General features: G+C 42.8%; 1 protein-coding gene across 6 annotated transcripts in view; it reads right to left on the reverse strand.

The window, feature by feature from the left end:
• LOC138488178 (zinc finger protein 343-like) overlaps positions 1-21983 on the reverse strand; it is a 725547-nt gene extending 703564 nt beyond the window's left edge. For 5 of the 6 annotated variants that reach the window (XM_069614977.1, XM_069614976.1, XM_069614975.1 and 2 more), the window contains exon 1: positions 21823-21980. In XM_069614977.1, the coding sequence (XP_069471078.1) occupies positions 21823-21846 (24 nt within the window). In that variant the 5' untranslated portion in view covers positions 21847-21980. Of the gene's footprint in view, positions 1-21822 lie in introns of all 6 variants that reach the window. The other variant, XM_069614974.1, reaches the window with a different exon arrangement.
• Between the last annotated feature and the right edge of the window lie 280 nt (positions 21984-22263).

Consider the following 22263-nt stretch of genomic DNA (forward strand, 5'->3'; position numbering starts at 1 on the left):
TACACAGGAATTCTACTTATTCTCATTCTTTAACAGCCATCTTATGACTGCCATGTTAACTTAGAAAAGCACAATGGGCCGCAAGCCATTGGCCTTTTACAGTGATGCAGGAGCAGTTAGCTTGCAAACAGGTACTTGCAGCAGGCCCATTTGCAATTGAGAAAAGTTCCACCATTGTGATGGATTGTTCAGTTACACTCTACGTGCAAAATGCTGTTTTTTTTAATTGTATTTTTTATTAGTATATAAACAAAACATTTTCTTCTTACAGGATGGAACAATGGTGTACAGTAAAATGATAAGATGACTAAATCAACAGCATTGTATTACTTCCACATACATTATACAAAATATTGATTCCACCACCCTTAAACATTTCTAATTCTAAACACACAAACAACATTAAACCAAACCAAGACAAAAAGATAACAAGAAAAGAAAAGAAGAAGAAAAAAAAAGAAAATAAAGGGGGGGGTTGGGTGCGGAAGCATCACATTCCTCTTATCACCAACCATAGTTATTTAATCATATAAGGCGTTAAATGGACCCCACAATGAAAGGTATTCATCTTCCTTATCCTTAGCCTTCAATGAGATTTGTTAATATTTCGACAAAATGTGCAACTCTTTTTTCTTGTCTTCCGGTCCTTGAGGATCAGTTTTACTGCTACCAACATGGCCTTATCAATCCACTTATTATCTTTACTTTTACACCTTCCTCTATGCTGAAGCAAGATAATGTTCACTGCCGATCTTTGCAACACAACACCAAGAATCATATCAACCCTATCTATTATTTCTTTACAGACGTCTTGAACCCTTGAGCAGTCCCAAAGTAGATGTAGAAGGGTTTCTCTCCCACTCCCACAGCTCCAACATAGGTCATCTGTCCTCAAATTCAATTTATGCATCTTGACTGGCGTCCAATAAATTCTACCACCTATTTTCCATCTGATCAAACGCAAATTTAAATCTACACCTATATTTCCACTCACCCTCAGTATATCTTTCCAATCTCTATCTGTTAAATTTGCATTTACATCTATTGACCATGTGGCCCTTAGTTTTTCCCATGCTGTGACATGCCCGATTTCTATTGCCATAACATTAATATATGTATGCACAGTGCATTCCTGTCCCACTAACAGTTGACACAACTCTAGTTTATTTCCAAGCGGATCATTTGCCATGCTTTTCCGTAGGTTGATTAGTGAAGTTAGTTCTACATACTTACCCCGTTCCCTACCACTTAGGTTATATTTTCTCTGCAACTCTTCAAACTGCAACAGTCAGTTACCATCTAAAATGTCACCTAAAGTCAATACACCTTTTTTGATCCAACTTTGCCAAATCAAGCTTCTATTATTAATTTGCAATGCCTCATTATGCCAAATAGATGTATCTTTGCTGAATCCATAATTTTGCCTATTCTCTCTGAACCACAGCACTTGTCTGGTTGCCACTATCGGCCTTAATTTTAACTTGTTATTCGCCAGCTTCCCCATAGTATATAATCCATTCAGAAGATATGGAGCGCAGATTTCTTTTTCCATGCGCAACCAAACTGGTCCTCTAAAATAGTCATCCTTATAATAATACAAAGCCCTTTTTAAGCAAAAAAAGCCCTACAATATTTCTCTAGGTCTCACCTTCTTCACCCTTTTGCATTAAAATGTACTTTGGAATTCGTGGTCTTTTCCCAATGCCCCATAAGAATGACTGAAAAACTTTTTCTATTTTCAGTAGTTGTTTTTTTCTAATCAGCAATGGAATAGACTGAATAATGTATAATATTTTAGGCCACAAGACCATTTGAATTGCATTAATTTTTGCCCACGAATTCAAATTAAATTTTTCCCATCTCCTTATAGAGATCATGATTTTATTCAATACCTTATCCATATTATATTGAATAATTGTATTCAAGCCACCAACTATGTGTATACCCAAGTATTTTACACCCTCAGGGGACCATTTACAATTCCATGATTTTATGATCTCTTTATTGCAATTTCTTGATAATGGAAAAATATCAGCTTTGTCCCAATTTACTCTATGCCCAGATAATCTTCCCACTTCTTCAAACATCTGCTTCAGCAGCGGACCACATGCATCTGGATTTGACAATAGAACCAGCATATCATCCGCTTAGGACAAAACTTTGATCTCTATTTTCCCCAACACATATCCCTTTCATTTCTTCACATTGTCTTATGTATGCAGCCAAAGTCTCCAATGCCAAGTCAAACAAGAATGTCGATAAGGGACATCCTGCCTTGTGCCTTTAGCTAGGGAGAAGCACCCAGAAATTAATCCATTTATAAAAACCTTTGCTTTAACATCATGATGTATACAATCAATCATTTTCATAAATATTGGCCCAAACCCCATCCTCAATAGTGTAAATTCTAGGAACTTCCAATTTACCTTATCGAAGGCTTTTTCGGCATCAATAAACCGTATAATCTCATCTGAATCCTTCCCGTAATTTACTCCAATAACATTTCATATAGTTCTTATATTGTTGTAACCAAACCTTCCTGGAATAAAGCCCACCTGTGTTTCATCCACCAAATCTTTCATATTAGTCATATGTCTATTTGCTCATATTTTTGTGAAGATTCTAAAGTCTGCATTCAGTAGCGAGATTGGTCTATAGTTCCGACACCTTTTATGATTCATATATGGCTTTGGAATAACAATAATCAGTGCCTCCTTCATTGATTCACATAAGGTCCCAGACATCAGAAAATCATTAAAAAGCACACACAGAACTGATGACAACTGACCCACATACTTTTTGTAAAATTCAGAGACAATACCATGCGGCCCTGGTGATTTCCCATCCTTCATTTGCAAGATCTGTCACATCAATCGCAGATTCAAGTGCCAACCTTTTATCATTTGTTATTTTCGAAAGCCTGATTTTTATCAAAGAAAGACTCTAGTTCTATATCGCTAGGATGTAATTCCTCCTTATATAACTGTTTATAATATTTCCTAAAATACTCAGATATCTGCGCTTCTATTTATTTAATTTATTTTGCATTTGTAGAGCGCGCTGCAGCCCACGGGCATAGAGGGGCTGTCAAGGATACTTAAGAAGGCTTGCTTGAGGGTTACAATATTGCTTGAGGGTTACAATAAGCGGCCCAAAAGTATATAACGTTAGCTTTGGTTGGTACAGTTATATAATAGTATAATACAATGTATCATTCAGTGCAGGAGTGTATCTCCCTCATCACTTTCAATGGAAGAAATGCATGTATATGTCTTTAGCCCTTTAAGCTTATTCGCCAAAAGCTTACGATTCTTGTCACCAAACTCCCAAAATCTCTGCTTCGTATAAAATAACCCTTTCCACGCATTTGCACTTGGTTTTTCAATTCCTCTTCTAATTTTTTTAACTTCAACTTTTTCAAATTTGTTTCTCCAATTGCACAATTTTTCTGCAAATTCACAGCTTCTTCTTCTATTTTATTAATCATTTCTTGCCTTTTCTTTTTAGCATGTGAGCTTCTGCAAATTAATTCTCCATGCAGAACTGCCTTAAAACAATCCCACACAGTCTTCACATTGGCTGATCCGTCATTCTCCCTAAAATATTCTCTAATAAACTCCTCTAATCCAGTACTTACCTCCAGATCATTAAGTGAAGCAGTTTGAATCCTCCAACTTCTTGACTTTTCACCCATATTTTCTAAATTGAGTCGTAAGTCAAGCAATGCATGATCAGAAATACAGCTCTCCTTTATATTCGAGTTCATCCCCCAGACCTATAATGAATCATGATATTTACAATTAACACCCTATCCTGAACTATACCTACCAGTAATCTCATGCCCTACTGAATGTATTCTAGTCATCACTTTTCATCCTAACTTTATATTTCTAATATCTGAACCTGTTACCCCTTTTTGCATCAAAGTATTCCCCCTTTAAACCAATTGTGTAATCTTCTAAATCTTTGACTTATATCGTAACACAAAACCACTAAATTCCCCCATTCATTAACCACCAGTTAACATTATGAATTGACCTACCGAATACTCCACCTATCCATCTATAAATTTACATTTTAATGCTATAATATATATCAGCTATCTCTAGCTCTTACCACTAAAATATTGCCATCAATAATACTCTTTGCTCTTTTAAAGCTGCTTTTCTTTACTTGTAGTTCCTCAATAATTCAAGATGTATCTACCAGTCAAACCCCATGTAGCTCTCAGTGCAACATGGTCAACAGTGCAATTTTCCCATTATTCTAACCTTCCCTCTATTATTAACAATCCACATACTCTATTTTATCAGTGCCTTTCAGAATCACAAATTTGATAATAGCGGATACCCCTTCATCCTGCCCACACTTCCCTCACCATTGCAAGAATAGACTGTGCTCTATACTGAACCTCAATATTTGTCCTGACCACATTATATATTCTATATTCTTTTTCAAGCATTTGTTGTAAAATAATTGAATTACAATTCCATATCATGCTTCAATCATAAGAATTAAAAAACCTTGTTTACATTAGGTTAGGTCTTATTCAGTTTCCACTCTAATGCGCATTTAAAAGTACTGCCAATCAGCAACCCATACATTATCACAGAAATCCACCCCTGCTAAATAAGATCTTATAAATGCATAGCTGATAGTAATGTAGCATACATCTCAAGGTTTTGCTCCATAATAACACATCCCTTTATACGTAATCAATCCTTAAACATGATTCTTCATTTCTAACGGCTAATGATGTTTTAACCATCGCTACATGACCCTTAATATCCAATTCAAATAAACGTGGTATGTTGATCCAAGCGAACCACTCATTGCAAATAAGATCCTTTTGACAGTACATATCACATACTCCATCCATGCTCCAATAGACTTCCAGCTGTGTTTATTTCCGTCTGCAATTCTTTTCCCTTTCTTATTTGTTCTTTTCTTTCAGTTACTTTATTAACTAATGCATTGTTAAGGTAGGTTATGTCACTTTGGCCCCTTTTCTTTTGTTTTGCATCAGCATTTAACTTTCAGTGTGTTATCTCCATAATTAACATTTTCTGCTTTGCAAGTAATATGCTGTTGTTTGCATTAGCCTAGTTCTTTTCTTTCCGTATACATAGCAGCCTGCTCACTGAGATGTATGTCAGTTTCCTCATTCATTATGAAAGTCGTATTAATTCAGGACCGTTACTTTACACTTACTGATGATGCCATATAAGAATGCCTTTAAAATGACATCCGTACAGAATTACATTATTATTCAATTGTATTCCTCAAACATGCATTATAGCTTCTGAGAATGGTGGAAAGCAGTTCTTTTGATTCCAGTGTCAATATTATTATTTGTTGCATTTCTCATTGTATCAATTTAGAATAGGCTCCATAACATTCCTTTTTCCTTTTAAGCTAGGAAGAGTGGATTTAGTGATAGTCGACTATCAGTAGCGTGATATAAGTCTTTCTCGATTGCTTCATTACAGATGGCTGCATCATTTAATTGAGATATGGAAGCTGCTGAGGTAGCATTCTTTGCGAGGCACCAGAGGTGTCACAGTGTACAGCCAATACAGGGTGAGCACTAGAGCAGATAGTAATGGAAAGTTACAGTCACGTGCTTGAGGAAAAATGCTGATTCTGTTAGTCTCTCGGGCGGGAGCGTTCCAGAAGGATTAGAGTTATGTGATTGGAGCAGCGGTGATCGATGCGTACTGTTGAGGCACAGAGACTAATTCAAGAGGGAGTATACAATCAAAATGACAGCAAATATGTTCAGGGCAGTTCCATTTTATTTTTACACCCATCACATTAGGTTGGCTATTCAAACATCGTTGCAACTAGTACCAAAAACCATAATTCCAGGCGAAGTTCCTTTAAATAGCATGTGGAAATGCTGGGGCTATTATAGTCTCATATAAATTGCTGGTCAACGATAGCAATCCTATGAGCTGTAAAATCAAGATCACACACTATTTTCAACTTCCAGCTACTGCACGGAACACTTAGAGACCAGTTCTTCTTACCATTATAGTCCAGCATAGCCTTCCCCGACATCGCTTGTAATCCGCCCTTCAGTTATCACAAACAAGAAAATCCCTTCTCATCAGCCTCACTCTCGGTTCCTCTCATGTTTTCTTCTTATTGCTGTTGGCATCCCCATCTGATGGTGCAAAGCAATTAGCGCTACACTGTTCTCCTCCTGCTGCATCAAAGCCATTACGCTACCGTATCACGCCACGTTCTCGTTTACGTAACGTTACAGTCAACTACATAGGTGCTTTCCTCTTTATTGCAATTTGTAATGACAATGTGGCATGAACGAAGACAAATGCCTGCTTATGTTTAAATACAAGTTCAGCAATCTAAAAAGTTTTAAATAACGATATTCATCCGGCGGCCATCTTTTTTTGGTTAAAGTCTTACTTATACTAATGGCACAATGAAAAAACTACACAACTATAAACAAAAACATACCCATGACGGATGGACAATGGGATAGAGCCCAAAGGTATCATAAGAAGGTGTCCCGAAATGCGAGACTTCAGCAGATCCAATTATATGTCACTCATAGAGCATATTTGACCCCCGGTAAAATAGCCAGGTTTGGCGGCCTGGTGATACAGAAATGCCCCAGGTGCGGGGAGGAGGAAGCTGGGTTGCTGCACGTGTTCTGGGCTTGCCCAGAGGTGAGTAGGTTTTGGACAGAACTGAAAACACGATTGGCAGACAGAGGGGTTATGCTAAATGTGGAGTTGGCTTGGGCATGCGTGCTTGGGGGCTTTACCAGACCACGTAACCTGAGGCACATCAGTAAGATGAAGGACTTGGCTTACATCTTGGCCAAGCGGAGAATTGCAATGTGCTGGAAAGTGGCCCATCGGCCTAGAATTGAGATGTGGTGGGCAGACCTTTTGAAATGGGCAGAGGCAGAAACGGCTGCCTGGTATGACGCAGTCACTAGGGGAGGGGAAGAAGAGGTGGGTTCCCTAATAGCATGGAGGAAATTGGTGGCCTCAATAGTGGGCCCCTCCCAGGCCGACCACAAAGATGATGATCGGAAGAGACGTTGGCAATAGATACGCCTGAAGATGTACAGGCGGAGGACATGGATACAGTGGCTCAAGTTAAAGGGGTGGGAGGGAGAAGGACCGAAAAGCGCATTTTGCAATGTAATGCTTGAAGCCTAATTAAGAACGTCCTCATTGTATGTAATGTTTGGAGTGTTGTTTATAAAATATTAAAATTATTTTTAAAAGAACTATAAACAAAAACATGAAAATATACAGATATAACATCTAGTCAATCTGAAAAAAAAACAAGCCAGTCTTCAATTAAATTAAATCGGACATGTCCTTTTTTTTTTCTTCTGTTAGGATCTGAATCCAGATCTGTTAAAAAAAGCTTCTGCTGATTTGCTTTCAGTAAAAGAGTGCAAATGACCCTCAATCACAACTCTGAAGATGGCAGGGTAGATCATATAGTATTTTAAGCCTTTTTCACGAGCTTTCACCTTAGCTTTATAAAATGCCCTCCTTTTTTCCAGCACATCCTTACTTAAATCCACAAATACCATTATCTTATTGCCTCTCCATGCAAGTTCTTTCAATTCACGGGCTTGTCTCAAAACAAGTTTTTTCCCTGGAAAACGCAAGAATTTGCCCATAAGATGCCTAGCTTTCTCACCCAATGAAGGCTTAGGTCCAAGTGACCGATGTGCTCTCTCTATTTCCAGTGCGACCGCAGTGTCCAAATTTAATAGTTTTGGTAATATCTTTTGCAGGAAGTCAATTGTATTACCCTTTTCAGCATTTTCTGGAAAACCAGCAAAGCAAAGGGTATTCCTCTGGGAAAAGTTTTCTTGTTCTGACAGTTTCATAGTGATCCTTTCATTAGTTGTTTTTAAATCTCTAATTTCACCCATCAACTTTAGAGTCCTTTCATCCACATTAGTCAAATAAGCCTCTGTTGTATCCACTCTCTTGACAACTGTCTCATACTTTTCCTCTGATTTGAAAAGGGCTGCTTTTATTTCTGCGATTGTCTGATGTCCTCTTGCTCAGCAAATCCAAGAGCTTATCTTCTCTGCACTCCCCTTTGTCACCTTGCTCAACTCCCTTTTGTCTCTTGGCTGGCTGCGTTGCTTCTGGGGTATCTGGAACAGACATTTTCAAAGTCAGGTAATTAGTATAAGGTGCAGGGCAGGAGCACAGCAGCTGAGCTGCCATCCCTGGAGCTGACAGTTCTGGAATAAAAAATAAAATGCTGTTTTTGCCATTTTGGAGAGATCAAAATCTACTCTAACTACCCAAAGAGCCTCTGCATACGAGATAATTTTCTCCAGCCCAAATATTCATATTTTACGGTGTAAAACAGTGAATCCTGCAACCTTCATAACAGAAATGTGCACTTATGAGGACTTGGCCAGACATGACTGTGTGACGTACGAGAAGGAGGAGGAGGACATCCCCAAGGCAAAGGACTGCTCACTCCAGTGGGGTGCAGGCGGGGGCATCGGGGGGGAGCATTTACCACGCTATGTGGAGATTGACCAGGACACGGGCCTCAGACAAACTGGTGCACCGGTGGCGTGCCTAGTGGACGGTGAATATGAAAAATGTATTCTAAAAATACTACCAATGCATTATTCAGCGCAGGCAGCAGAACTCTTTGCACTTATTGAGGCGTGAAATCATCACAAGGATGGCACGTAACAATTTATTCTGATTCAGCATATGTCACTACAACAGTGCACAATGGTCTTTCGCAAGGTAAAAGGGGCATATGGGTCCCCAGTACAGCATGCCGTCTTATTAGATAAACTAATTTTCGCACACTCTCATAGCCTATTGTCGTGGCGGTCGTTAAATGCATCGCCCACACTAACAACACTGATGAGGTGTCACTCAGTACCGCCGCCGCAGACGGCGCAGACAAAATTGCAGCATATCTCCCAGTACCAACTGTAGCAGAATACGTTGTCACAACACCTGCCACTGACCAGCTACCTGTCTCATACAATGCCCTGCCCATAGTGCAGATTATTGAATTACAAGGGAGGGCCCCAGAGGAAGAAAAATAATTGTGGGTTAAAAGACTGTGCAAATAGTCCCCTCTAACTATGGGTGGAGGAGGGGCCCCTGTGCACATCCGGATGCCAAATGCGCAGCATAATTTCTAGTCTGCGAAATATTCCCCCGATGGGGCGTGTGAAATGTATTAAGGTCAGACAATGGCACACACTTTTTTAATGAGTTATTTAAAGAGATTACTGCACTACTTGGCATTAAGCACGGGATGTGTACCATTTACCACTCCCAAGCCAGCAGAGTTGTTGAGAGGATCAACAGACTCCTCAAAAGTAAATTGTGCACCATGCTGAAAAAGAATTGGGTGCATTGCTTACTCTTGGCACTGTTTACTCAGTGCACACAGCCCAGCAAGGACCACCATTTATCACACCATGAGGTGGTGACTGGTCACCACATGTACACGCCCCTGTCTCAAGTCTGGTGGGAATCAGACGCCCAAAGAGCAGTAGCTATTTTAGGTGGCAAATTTAAAGACTATTTGACACCCCTAACACGAGCACTTAAATGTGTTCCCCGACAGATTGCACCATCCCGATCGGAAGAGGTGCCAGGCGCCATAACTTACTCCCAACCACTGCTGCCAGGAGAACTTGTCTATGTACGGTCCTTCGTCTGTAGGTGTGCCCCAGGTTTAATGAACCGTTTGAAGTAGTTTTCTCAACTCCTCTTGCGGTTGAGGGGAAATAGCTATGCTATTGGATTCACCTGTCTAACGTCCAAAAAGCACCCCCAGATATTGCCCCAGAACTTTGAAAGACTGGTAGTGTACATCTACCACATTTCCATTTCTGCTACAAGCAAATAAATTGGAGGTCCCCGTTCACCCAAACAGTGCACACGCACAGCTGCTGAGAACGTTACATTTGCACAGGAGGTGCTTTCTTGCACTCTCTCTCTCTTTTGTGTGCATACATTTTACCTTTCAAAAAGTAAAAGAAGATGAAACCAGCGCTCTCAAACCATTCATTATATGTTAGAAAGTATTATAATTGTAGTACTGTGTCCATATGTTCGTATTCTTACATGTGTGCAATGTATTTTATAGCAGGTATATTCACTATTCCAATGTTTATTTTAGGGATTTATTTAGGGGCTTCTTTTATATTAGAGGGGCAAATAAAAGAGAGGGGGGCGGTGGGAGAACACTTTACAATTCCACTGTATATAATAGGTCTAATGCACACACCAATGAAACTGGATATGCACTGTCCCTAATTCCTAACGTTACGCATCAACATGCCAACAACTCTCTCTATAATAATAATTCTGTACAGGATAACAATACATGCACCGGAGTGTTAAAGTATATTATTAGGTACCTACTATTTTCAGGGTTCCCCAATGCTTTCCAAAACATAAACGTTACTGAATAACTAGTTGTATGTTATGGAGTATGAGTTGTGTTATTAATGGATATATAGGTGCACCCAAACGAACAAAGAGATGAGCACGAAAGGCCAAATACGACGCCTACACCGGGTTTCGACTCGACGCCATAGAAGATGTGCGGCACACGGAATTGTCTAGCAGTTGGTACACGGACATGAGCTCAGTGGGGAGAGGCAGAGTGAATGGTAGTTGCTATGTGTGTTCGTTGATAGCGCATGCGTCAGCAGCACCCAAGGTTCTAGTGCCACAGGAAGAACCGATTCTAGAAGCCCAATGCTTTATACATCTTGCTCTATATAGGCTTAAAGGCACTTTCCAGATACACAAAGTAAGACTCAAAGTTATCGACCCAGACAGCCTGCAATGCAACAAGAATCCGAAAAGCATCCAACGCCTAAGAAGACCATACCTGGCAGGAAACTACAATACTGATTTTCCATACTATCGTTATAGAAAGTCAAGATTCTATTAAAGACACAGAGGAAAAGGATTATGCTTTCTTGCTTTACTTCAAAGCTCAAGCAGCATTATAAACATTTCAATATATCCAAAAATTAACACAATAAAAACTACATCTCCCAAGCAATAGTCTTTTATTGTAGTCCATTTTTGAGATGATCACTTGAAACATGTGACATCTCTGTCCAATCCTTCCTCTCTGCCAGTTTATAACCCTCATCTCCTTTTTCTTGTCCTTCCTCTTTTTTCGTCTGTCTCGTAAGTTAAGATGTGTGCCCAAACTGGTTGACGCTGCAACATAAGTGTAGCTTCCGCCTGTTTGCATTAGGACCCTTCCGCTTTTGATTCAGTGCCTGCCAAACAATTAAATAAACAGAGCTGAGGCTAGCTATGATAGGGTGGGCAATCGTTCCTGTACAAATATTCACAGTAACATTATTCCATATGACTTACATCATTATCTTATTAATACAACCATTGGTCGGGTGGGATAATCCTTTGCCTCTGTGTCTTTGAAGATTCTATTACTTTCTATAACGATAGTATGGAAAATCAGTATTCTATGTCAAGACCGGAGGCTCGGATTATGCTAGTTCAAAGCTTACTCATCACCAACGTAGACATCTGATGTATTGGTCTAAAGTAAAATTGTTTGAACGTAGATTCCTTTGACCAGTCTGTTGCTTTTAAGATTGCCTCTAATCTAGCTCCTGTGGTGTACGCTTTTGATTCCATAGCTCCTCTAATTGAATGGGCCTTGTAAATTCCCACGTCAATGCCTGCTTGTGATATGCACAATTTAACCGATCTGGTTAGTGTTGCCAACTCTACCGCAGCGAAAGCTTTCCTTAGAACAATGTACAATTGCTACCTTTTCTTGTATTTTTGTAAGGAACTTGGGGTTGGTCACCCTAAATTACCTGGGGGAACCCAGATGTGGACCCCTTGCTCACTGTACTCTGAGAGGCACAGCTCCACCTCGCTGATGAGGCCCAACAAGGCTGAAACATGTGTATGGGTATGCTGTAGGTACTCCTGTTCAAAGGAGGTTTGCCTGGCACTTCGGTGCTGGACTGCCCTTGTAGGCGGGGCAAAGACTGATATGCAAATGGTTATTCCTCCTTTGTGAAAAATACAGTGAGCAAAAAGCAATGGCTGTGGACTCTGAAAGTGGGAAAAAAAACGCACAACAGGTTATCATGCCATGTTCTATCTAGAGAAGGACGCCTGCTACCTTTTCTTGTATCAATGTACAATTGGGATACCCCTGTCGGCCTAAGGGTACATGTCTTTTCTCCATAAGCCTTCAAACAACGCACCGGAAATAGCTTGAGTTGGTCCGGGAACAGATTTGATCCCTGTATTAGTCCTCTTGTTAATATAAAAGGTGGCCCCTGAAGGGCCAAAGGATCTACGGTCTACTTCGAGTGCTTTCACATCGGACACCCTCTTACAGGATAAAAGGCAATGCACTGTGGTGAGCTTTGCTTTTAAGGCTTTCCTCGTTAGTTATTCATTATCTGGCCAGCTATTAAACAGATTCAGGACCGTATGAACATCCCATGTCTGTGAGTATCTGGGCATCAGTGGTTTCAAGAGCCTCACCCCATGAGGAATTTGCATACTAGAGGGTGTTCCCCCACTGCTAAATTCTCTATCCTAGGGTGGCCGGCTGAGATGGCCGATCTATACGTGTTCACTGTTCTATATGCTTTGCACTGCCAGGGCTGCTAGAAAATTCACAATCTGTATTACATTCGCTTTAGTGGGATGTATGTGCCATTCCACACACCAGCTGGTCCATCAGGCCCATGCCGCCCTGTAGGCCTTTCTAGTGCCCAAGCTTGCTCAATGAACTTCTCCACCCCTCTGGTAATACCAGACTTTTGCCAGGCTCCCCGGAAACCGTCCACGCTATCAGCCTCATATTCCCTTCTTGAATCACGGGATGAATGTCCCCCAATGGATTCTGAATCAATTCTCTGAATTGGGGAAGTAACAGAGGAGTATGATTGATAATTCCAGAAGGTCCGGGTACCACACTTGGCTCCTCCAGTCTGGTGTCACTATAATTATGGTTTTGTGCTATCTCCTGATCTGAGCTACCATTCTCAGGATCATTGAGAACGGGGGAAAGAGTACTCCCTTTCCGGACCCCACTTCTGTAGAAATGCATCTGTCGCTTCCGCTACTTGGTCTGGTCTCCGGCTGAAGAAACAAGTTAGTTAGGCATTCAACCGGGACGCAAATAGGTCTGTTTTGCAAGGACCCTTCATCCACATTATGTTTACAAAAACTGTTCTGTCTAGTTTCCAATCGCTGGCATCTCTCAAATCTCTTGAATTCCAGTTGGCTACTTCGTTTTGCAGTCCTTTTAGATATTCCGCGGTGATGCTGATCTTCTTCTGAAGGCACATGTGCCAAAAGTCTTGCTAGTTCTGCCAGCATTCTGGACTTCGTCCCGCCCAGCCTGTTTTTGTATCGTACTGCTGCGACGTTGTACATTTTCAGTAGAATGCAACAGTTCACCCTGTCTTAGGTCCAACACCTTACTGCGAAGGAGCCCGCCATCAGCTCTAGGTAATTGATGAGGATCTCTAGTTCCTTCCCTGACCACCTGCCTCCCATTGTCATCGCTCCGCAACGGGGTCCCCAGTCCCATTGGTTGGTATCCGATTCTATAATGAGGTCCGGGATGAGCCAAATTTCCCTCTACCGTTCCAGGCCTCCATGTTTCTAAACCACCACCATAGTTATGTCCTCATCTCTGAGGAGATCAGTACTTTTTGTTAGTACAATAGCCCCCTTTGTAGATGTTGGATCTTTAGGCGCTGTAGCGCCCTTTAGTGTAGTGGCCCCGGGAAAATCCCTTCAATTGATGAAGCTAGTCTTCCAACCAATCTGGCCAGTTCTCGGATTGACAACTCCTCCCTCACTAAGATTGAGCTGATCTCCTTCTTGATCAGATTCACTTTTGCTATAGGTAGGCTGAGTGTGGCCGTTCTTGTGTCTGTTATCAAACCCAGGAATTCTATTGATTGGGCTGGTTGCAACTCAGATTTATCCCAATTTATCAGAAATCCCAGGTTCTGTAACAGTTGTATAGTTACCTCTGTTTGTTGTTGCAGCCTGTTTTTGTCCTGCCCCATCAGACAGAAGTCGTTGAGATATATTATCAACCTGATGCCTTGTTCTATCAGGTGACTGACAACCATCCTCCTTAGCTTTGTAAAGGCACAGGGTGCTGATGCTAGGCCAAATGGGAGGCACGTGAATTCCCACTTCTGACCTCCCCACCAGAATTGTAAGAACTTCTGATGTTCCTCTGCAATTGGAATCGTAAAATAAGCATCTTTGAGGTCTATCCTCACCAGCCAATCCCCTGATTGTAATACGTCTCTCAAAAGATGGATACCTTCTACCTTGAAATGTCTGTATAGGATGGATACGTTTAAGCTTCTGAAGTTTGTCACTGGTCTCTGTTTCTTCTTGCCATTTACCAAGAACATATTGCTTATAAACCCTGTTGAGTTGTCGGATGTCCATACAATGGCCCCCTTTCTCTCCAGATCTATTATCTCTTTGTTTAACAAAGCTTTATCTTCCCTGCTGAATTGTATAGGTCTTGGGTACTCTGTACTGGAGCTTGCCAGAATTCTAATATGAAGCCTTGTACCGTTTGTTCAACCCATGCATCCCCTGATAACTCTTGCCACTTGTTTAAGAATAATGCCGTCCTCCCCCCAACCTCTGGGGTCCCTGACTGTGTTGGTTGATTTGGCATTTATGCAACCACTCTCACCTGTATTTGCCTGTTGGCCTCTGTTGTTGCCTCTCCAGCCTCTGCCTCTGCCTCTACCCTTTCCTCTCAAGTGAAAGAAGGGGTTGGGTTTGCGCTTATCCTGATTCCTCCAGTCATTTCTGTTATTATAGTTGGACCCATAGAAGGAATATCGGCTGCCGGTTGGCCCCTTCCTCTGCCAGCCCTTCCAAAAGCCTTATGTCCAAACACCCTCTTTAGTGATGCCTGGGCTTTGTCTATGGCGGCGTACGTATTAACGAACTTCGCCATTTCTTTAATGAAAGCATCCCCGAAGAATTTGCCTTTGCTATTAGATGCTGTCTCTGAGGTGGCCAGCTTTCTCATTTTGGGGTCTATTTTGACCAGGATAGACCTCTGCCTTTCTGTTGTCAGGGCACTATTGACATTGCCGAGTAGGCATATTGCCCCCTGGGCCCATCCAGCTAGGATCTTGGGGTACACTTTTTGTTCTGGCTGTTTTGCCTCTTACGCCATCTGCCAGATCTTTGCCAGGGGACCTAAGACATCAAGAACCTTATCCTGACATGACCGCCAGGATCTAGCTATACCTTCCTTGATGTCTCTGCCATAGCGTCCCATGAAGGACAAAATGTCTCATCGATTTACGGCATTTACCCCATACCCTCTGGTACTTGCGGCCTGCGGAATTCCGCCCTGAGTTTGCTTCTGGCCTCCTTTGACAGAGGATTTTGAATCCTCTTCTTGATATGATTTGCAATCTTGGCAGGGGGCTCCCACTACGCCGACCTGGGATGGATGAGAGAGTCCGGGTCGAATACCTCTTCCATCTCTTCCTCCTCCCTTTGCCTTTTCCTTTTCTTGGCAGCTTTTTGCTTATTAGGAGGGATTGGGATGATAAATCTCGCTCCTCAGGGCTTTCAGGCATTTTGTCCCACTCATCCTCGTCCAGATCATCGGAATCAGACTCCTTGTCTTTATCTCTTTGGCCTCTCCTTACCAAGGACTTCATTTGTTTCTCACCATCTCTCTTTCTGCGTGGTGTGCCCGAGGGGTTTGGCTGCTGCGGGCCTTTCGGTCTTTCTTTCTTCCCCCTTTTCTCTCATGATATCTCCCTGAGGCTTCTCCCCTCAGAGCTTCCATCCCTTGAGAGAAAGTGATTAGGTCCTCCACCAAGCTCCTTCCCTGGAGCAATGCTCCCATTCCAGTGACCAGTACTCTCTGTACTGCTTGCCCTTAGGTGGACATTGTCCAATTTCTGCTAGTATGGGGCTCTTCATAGCCCTCGCTGGAGCTGTACATTTTAAACACTGGTGGGACTTTACAGGGTTCTTGGGCCTGTACCCATCAAGAGCAGCTCTGTGGACCTGGGTATGCTTATTGCTTTGCAGGTATTATTCAAGGCAAGCACTATACACTGTAGACGGGCACAGACACAAGTAAACCTGTGTCTGTACCCGTCTACAGTGTATAGTGCTTGCCTTGAATAATACTGCTGCATTTCCCTGCCTGTATTGCAGGTTATGTTGGGTTCTGACACTATCCGCGTCCAATATTCCCGAAAGCCCTAGGTGGCGCTATGCCGCTTCTCCGTGTCGAGAGAAGTTCACTTCACAATGTTATTATAATTGTCAATCTGAAATGATTCTCTGCCTTAGCTCGTTTAAATTAGTCGGGGGGTTGTGCTGCCAGGAGAAGGCTTAGTTAGGAAATGACCTGGCGACTGCGCCGGATGCACACCGTCACGCCTTTTGTCTCATAGAGAGTGCCCCCTGAGGGCTTGCTTAACACATCACCCGTCCCCTGCATAGACCCATCACAACGGCTACCCACACAGATATGCTCTGTCAAAGAATCACGCTGCGCTTTTAAAACAATTAATTCATGCTCCTGCGCATGCGCCTTCACAACAATCAATATAACAATTACACGCTTGGTCACAGAAAGTAAATTTAAGATATTAACTGCTGCTCAAGCAGCAAAGAAAGAGGAAGGACAAGGACAAAAAAAGGAGAGGAGTGTTATACACTGGCAAAGAGAGACGATTGGACAGTGATGTCACATGTTTCAAGTGATCATATCAAAAATGGACTACAAAAAAATTACTATTGCTTGGGAGATGTCATTTTTAATTATGTTCATTTTTGGATATATTGAAATGTTTATAATGCTGCTCGAGTTTTGAAGTAAAGAAACAATGCATAATCCAAGCCTCTGGTCTTGACATGAATCAGCTGCATGGCAGAGGGCCTGATTCTGGCCTGGGTGGAAGCAACATGTGCACCATTCTGGACTGAACACATTACAAACTTAACATGAATTAAAGCAATGGAAAAAACAGTAAAGGTACATAGAGAAGATCAATATGAACTTTGCTCTTATAGTGCTGGAATTATATTTGTAGGAGCCAATAAACATTGCAACAAGACTTTGCGCATTCCTGATCTCAAAAAAGGTACGGGGCAGTGATGGATTACTACTGGCAATGTGGCCAACAAGCATTCTTGCATCTCCCACCATCATGGAGAGGCTAATGTTAGCTAGCAACACTGCACTCAGCCCTACTTGTAATCCAAGAAGAGCATCTGGAAGGGTGGTCAACTACCACTTTTGCCCTGGCCACCTTCCCAATGACTGAAGAGCAAACGAGAAACCCATTGCCACCACCAGAATTCCGTATCCTGGGAAAGAAAAAGGTGAGAATATTGATCTGTCCAAAGACTCATCAGACATGCTCAATGAAATACCAGACGAATATCGACTCTTCAGCGAAACACAGACTTTCTTTGGCTCAATGCTACTACCTGGTGTGCGAGCAGCGGCCACCGCAAAATGGTATCAAACTGTCCGCTGGGAACTGATACAGTGACACCGAGCAGGGATTTAATGTCATAAAGGTGGAACTGCGCGCCTCAAGGCTGATGACCATCACGAATAGGAACGTCCTCGACCTACTGACAGCAATGGAAGGAGGAGTGTGCAATAAGATTGGGGACTCGTGCTGCACATTAGTGCCTCCCGGAGAATGGCTCCCTCGCACACGTAATAGGAGATGTACACAATCTAAGTGTGCATGTGAAGAAAGAAGGGGGACTACAGAGTGAAGATTGGTTTGACACGATTTTTTCGTGGGCACCATCCTGGCTGGGGGCGATAGTGAAGATGCTGGTGCCTGTGATTGTTTACTTGTTGGTCATTTTCTGCACGTGCCAAATGAGTCTCTGATGCCGTGCAAAAGCAGTGCCTAATAGCGCAATGATGATGGTTTCAATTCGGTAACATCCAAAGCACCTCGTGGTACCACAGAAAACGATACAGAGACAGATGATGAAAAAAAATACCTCACATGGTACAGATAGAGCATCCATTACACCCCCTTGGCACAACCACCATACCCCCACCAGACCCCGAACATTACACTGAGCACTGGGTGGACCTACCTGGAGATGGGGAATGTATTTGCATGACGTGCATACCTGAAGAGAATGCCCGTTCTGGAGCTAGTTTGCGGCATATTTGCAAATAATTAGTTCAGAGGGACAGGGCCCCATCAGATTTAGAAGCTCAGAGGAGGGAGAGGTTGCGAATGGGGAGGAAAACATATGCTACAACTTAATTGCTAATGACACTGCAGGGGAGTTAATTTATTTTGGATTAACGAAAGGGGGCGATGTTGGGAAGGAGAGAGGATCTTCCCAACCCTCACTAGGTGATACCGAAAGAGAGACAAATGCCAGGGAGCACATCAGTGAGTAGGGTGCAGGGGGTTGCACACAGCGGAGGATGCACGATCGCTTTAGTGCATGCATTAGAGGCCATACAGTAGATGCAGGCACGAACGCCATTTTAGATAATGGCAGCTATCTTGGAACTTAGGCCCAAACATGGCGAACATCATTTTCTGTGTATTAGAATGCTTGCATGAGCACGAACATCACCCTCACCCCAGCCAGGTTTCACAGAGTCCATGAGATCCTCCATTGTTCTATTGCTTAAGGCTTGTAAAAGCTAAATGCAAACAATATAACAAAAATAATAATAATAATTAAAAAACAGGCCCTTGGCTAACAATTCTTTCGTCAACCAAGGCTACCGTAAGAATCTGGGAGCACGCTCCCCAAAGGGCCGAGCCCTCTCTCTCTTTATACTCCGCAATCCAGACTTTACCCCGGGACTGCAGTAGCGAACTTCCACAACTGGACCCAAAGGGGCCACAAACTGTTTAAAGATGGTTTCCCCCTGGAGTTCACAGAGTGCAAAGCCTGCTTTAACTTACTAGAAACAGACAGGTTTACCTATGCACAATTGCGTCACTGGATTTCCCAGCCGTCAACCAAACAGAGAGCCACTAGAGCACTTCTTGCCCTGGAACTCTCATTAACGGAAGGCCCCAGGAGGGGCCACATCATCAAACTCTACAGGCTACTACAAGAAGACATGTTGGTCATCAGACCTGCATATATGGCCAAATGGGAAGTGGACCTGGGGCATGAAATTGAGGATCAGACTTGGATCAACATCTGTTCCAGAAACAACACTGCCTCCAGATGCATCACTAATAAAGAAGGAGCACTCAAACTGCTGTACCGATGGTACTTCCTCATGGAGCAACTACAGCACTTTAAAAACTCGCTAGACCCGAAGTGCTGGAGGCAATGCAGTGCCCGAGGAACATACTTCCACATGTGGTGGGAATGCCCACTAGCACAAACCTTCTGGGAGCTAGTTTGCCAGACAATTGAAGCGATCACCCACCGCAGACTCCCACTATCGCCAGAGGTGGTTCTCTAGGGCACCCCACAACCGGACTGCTACCCCAGAACAGGCCCTACTGCAAAACTGATCACCCAGCACCTAATGGCGGCTAAGATCTCACTCGCCCACAAATGGAAATCCAGCGAAGGCCCCATTATCCCCTTATGGTGGGCCAAGATCTGGGACATCCCTGTAGCCGAAGAAATCACTGCCGCCATAGAAGGGACACTACAACGCTTCACGGATTGCTGGGACCCGGTCCTGGAATACGACAAGACCTTCCCAGCCCAGACCTTCCAGCCACGGCAGGCGGGACTCACGCTATGGACCTAGCACCAGATGGAAGGGCCTGCAAAGAGGAACGGCCCCAGAGGAAAGGAAACAAGAATCAGTTCGAGCTCAAGGGGGAGGGGATGGAGAGGGTACACATGGGGATGAAGTGAAGTGATAAGATTACCACTGTACAAAAGCTATAACTGTTTGCTGCTGCAACCAGATTTAAATAAAGTTGTTAAAAAAAAGCAGGCCCTCGCGCCCAGGGAAGAATGAACCATGCAAGGTCATGAGATGGGAGCAGCGCCGCCTCTTAGCAATACCATCCTACGGGACAGATCTTGCCTCCAATGGTCTCCCCACAAGAAATACAGCTTTGCAATGCTTTTATCCTGAGACCCCTGCATGCCACAGTACCATCCAAACCCAGACAACCAACCATAACACTTTTACACCCCTCGATCGATCACTAAGATCATAAGGCAAAGCTATCGTGCCTTCACAAATGGGTCATGTGATTTGTGCAGCGAGTTGCAGAGTGGAAACAAATTATAGCCAAAAACGAAGGTGGAGGACCTTGTGAGTTGCTGATCTGCATGGGAAATGAGTGGAGCATGCGAGTTAGTGTGACCTGAGCCTTCCCCCCAAGCTCGTCTCTGTATCTGCCAGGTGCGCAGTTACTACGATAAAATAACATTGTTTGTGTTAGTAGCCAATTAATTGTTAGGCCAACTTCACCGCTGATCACGAGACCAGCAGTGCCCACAGGACGAAGATGGACAGATGAAGACGGACCAATGGCCTGGCATCCCATATGGAGCAGGCCCTACATGTAAAGAGCTCTTCCAATTAGGATTGTAAGAGTGGTACTATATGGAATTGCATCAGTGACATTGTTTGTGCTTATAATGTGCTGCACATTCCTACGAAGCTCAGAACGTTCACAGCAGCAGAGATCGTTGCTGATGCACTTCTATTTTGTAGAAATAAATACATGTTATCCTTGCAAGCGGTGTCTTGGGCCATTTTCCCTAGCGGGTTGTATTTTATCGGGAGTGAGCATGCAGGGGCATGCCTTTAATAGAATCATAATTATTATAAAGACAATAGTAGTGCAGATTTTCCTGCTCTTTTTCCCTCCATTCTTAATATTTGCTTTGTTACTTCCTAGGCACCGACATTTGAGAGCATCTAGGGGGAATGGAAGGAGACAGACATCGCTCATATACCGTTTATTTATGCGTTGTACCTGTTGAAGATGTTGTCAGACCAAAGAAGAGGAAGTGGTTGTCGAGTACCGGCTATAGTTTGTTAATGAGGTGTACAAACCACCTGGACGACGTTCACAGGGGGCAAAGGAGGTAATTGCCCCCTTATTATCTCTTCAGCCAAGGGGAAGCGTGAACCTCACTTTGCCCCTGTCGAGAGGTTTAACAATTAGTTGTTTCTGGCTTTACATCCTAAATGATTTGTGTGCTACTATATTGATGGAGATAAAATACTGTTGACTTTAAAGTCATACACACGAACTTTATGTAATGCAGTAATTTTCAGAAATATCCGGGATTCACAGCCTGAGTTCTTTGACTGTTGAGTGACAACAGACAAGTGCAAACCAGAAAGCAGCAAAGGTAGCGCAGCAGATTGAGTACCTGTTGCTGAGGTGCTATACGTTCACTTCTTCCAGTGGATTATTTAGTTTTTCCCTCAATTACTTCTGAAATATGTGCTATAAAATGTACCGTTTCTATCTCGGTAGGAGTAAGGCTCTCTCGATTCGTTTGGTGTCTTGCTTATATTCAGGGTGCGATAATTAATTCCCTATAGTAAAGATCAAAAGTTTACACCTGTTATTGGTAGAGTGCCCTTTAGTGTTCTCCCATGTTAACTTTTTAAAACAATCTTTGCAGATGGCAGGTGCAGCAACATCTAAGCCTCTGTTTTCTTTTATTAAAGTTACAATGTTCGTACAAAGCTAGCTAAGAAAATCAGTATTGTCCACGCTAGTAATGATGTTCATAAACAAATCGTCCAGAAAATGCCACTCCAATTGAACAGATCATTGCTTACCTTCTCTGCACACTGCAGGGACATTTCTATTTAGATTAGGAGTGCCTTTTGTGATTATAGATGTCTGCATGGAAAAGAGCAAAATCGATCATTCACACAGCAGGTCGTGCAGCACGTGACGGCTGAGTTAGTGAAAGGAAACGGCAGGAACCACCTAAACGGGGGGGAGGGGTGGCGGGGGGAAGGGTCTGTGGAATGCTGTGCGCATGCTCATAACTTGAAACACATTTTGGGGCATGGTTAGAAACAGTCACATCCAATGTCCCTTTCACGGGCGATACCAGGGGACATGTTTTATTTTTTCGACAAATCAATATTATTTTGATGCAACATGTTAATGAAAACATTATTGTTTCTGCTGACAAAAACAGATATTTTCAACTGTCAGAGATGTAATCGTGTGTACTAACAATGGTTCTGAGGAACGTCGTACAAAAACAT

This window comes from Ambystoma mexicanum, chromosome 9 (assembly GCF_040938575.1).
Source record: "Ambystoma mexicanum isolate Mex_15411 chromosome 9, UKY_AmexF1_1, whole genome shotgun sequence".
In the NCBI taxonomy this organism is placed as follows: domain Eukaryota; kingdom Metazoa; phylum Chordata; class Amphibia; order Caudata; family Ambystomatidae; genus Ambystoma; species Ambystoma mexicanum.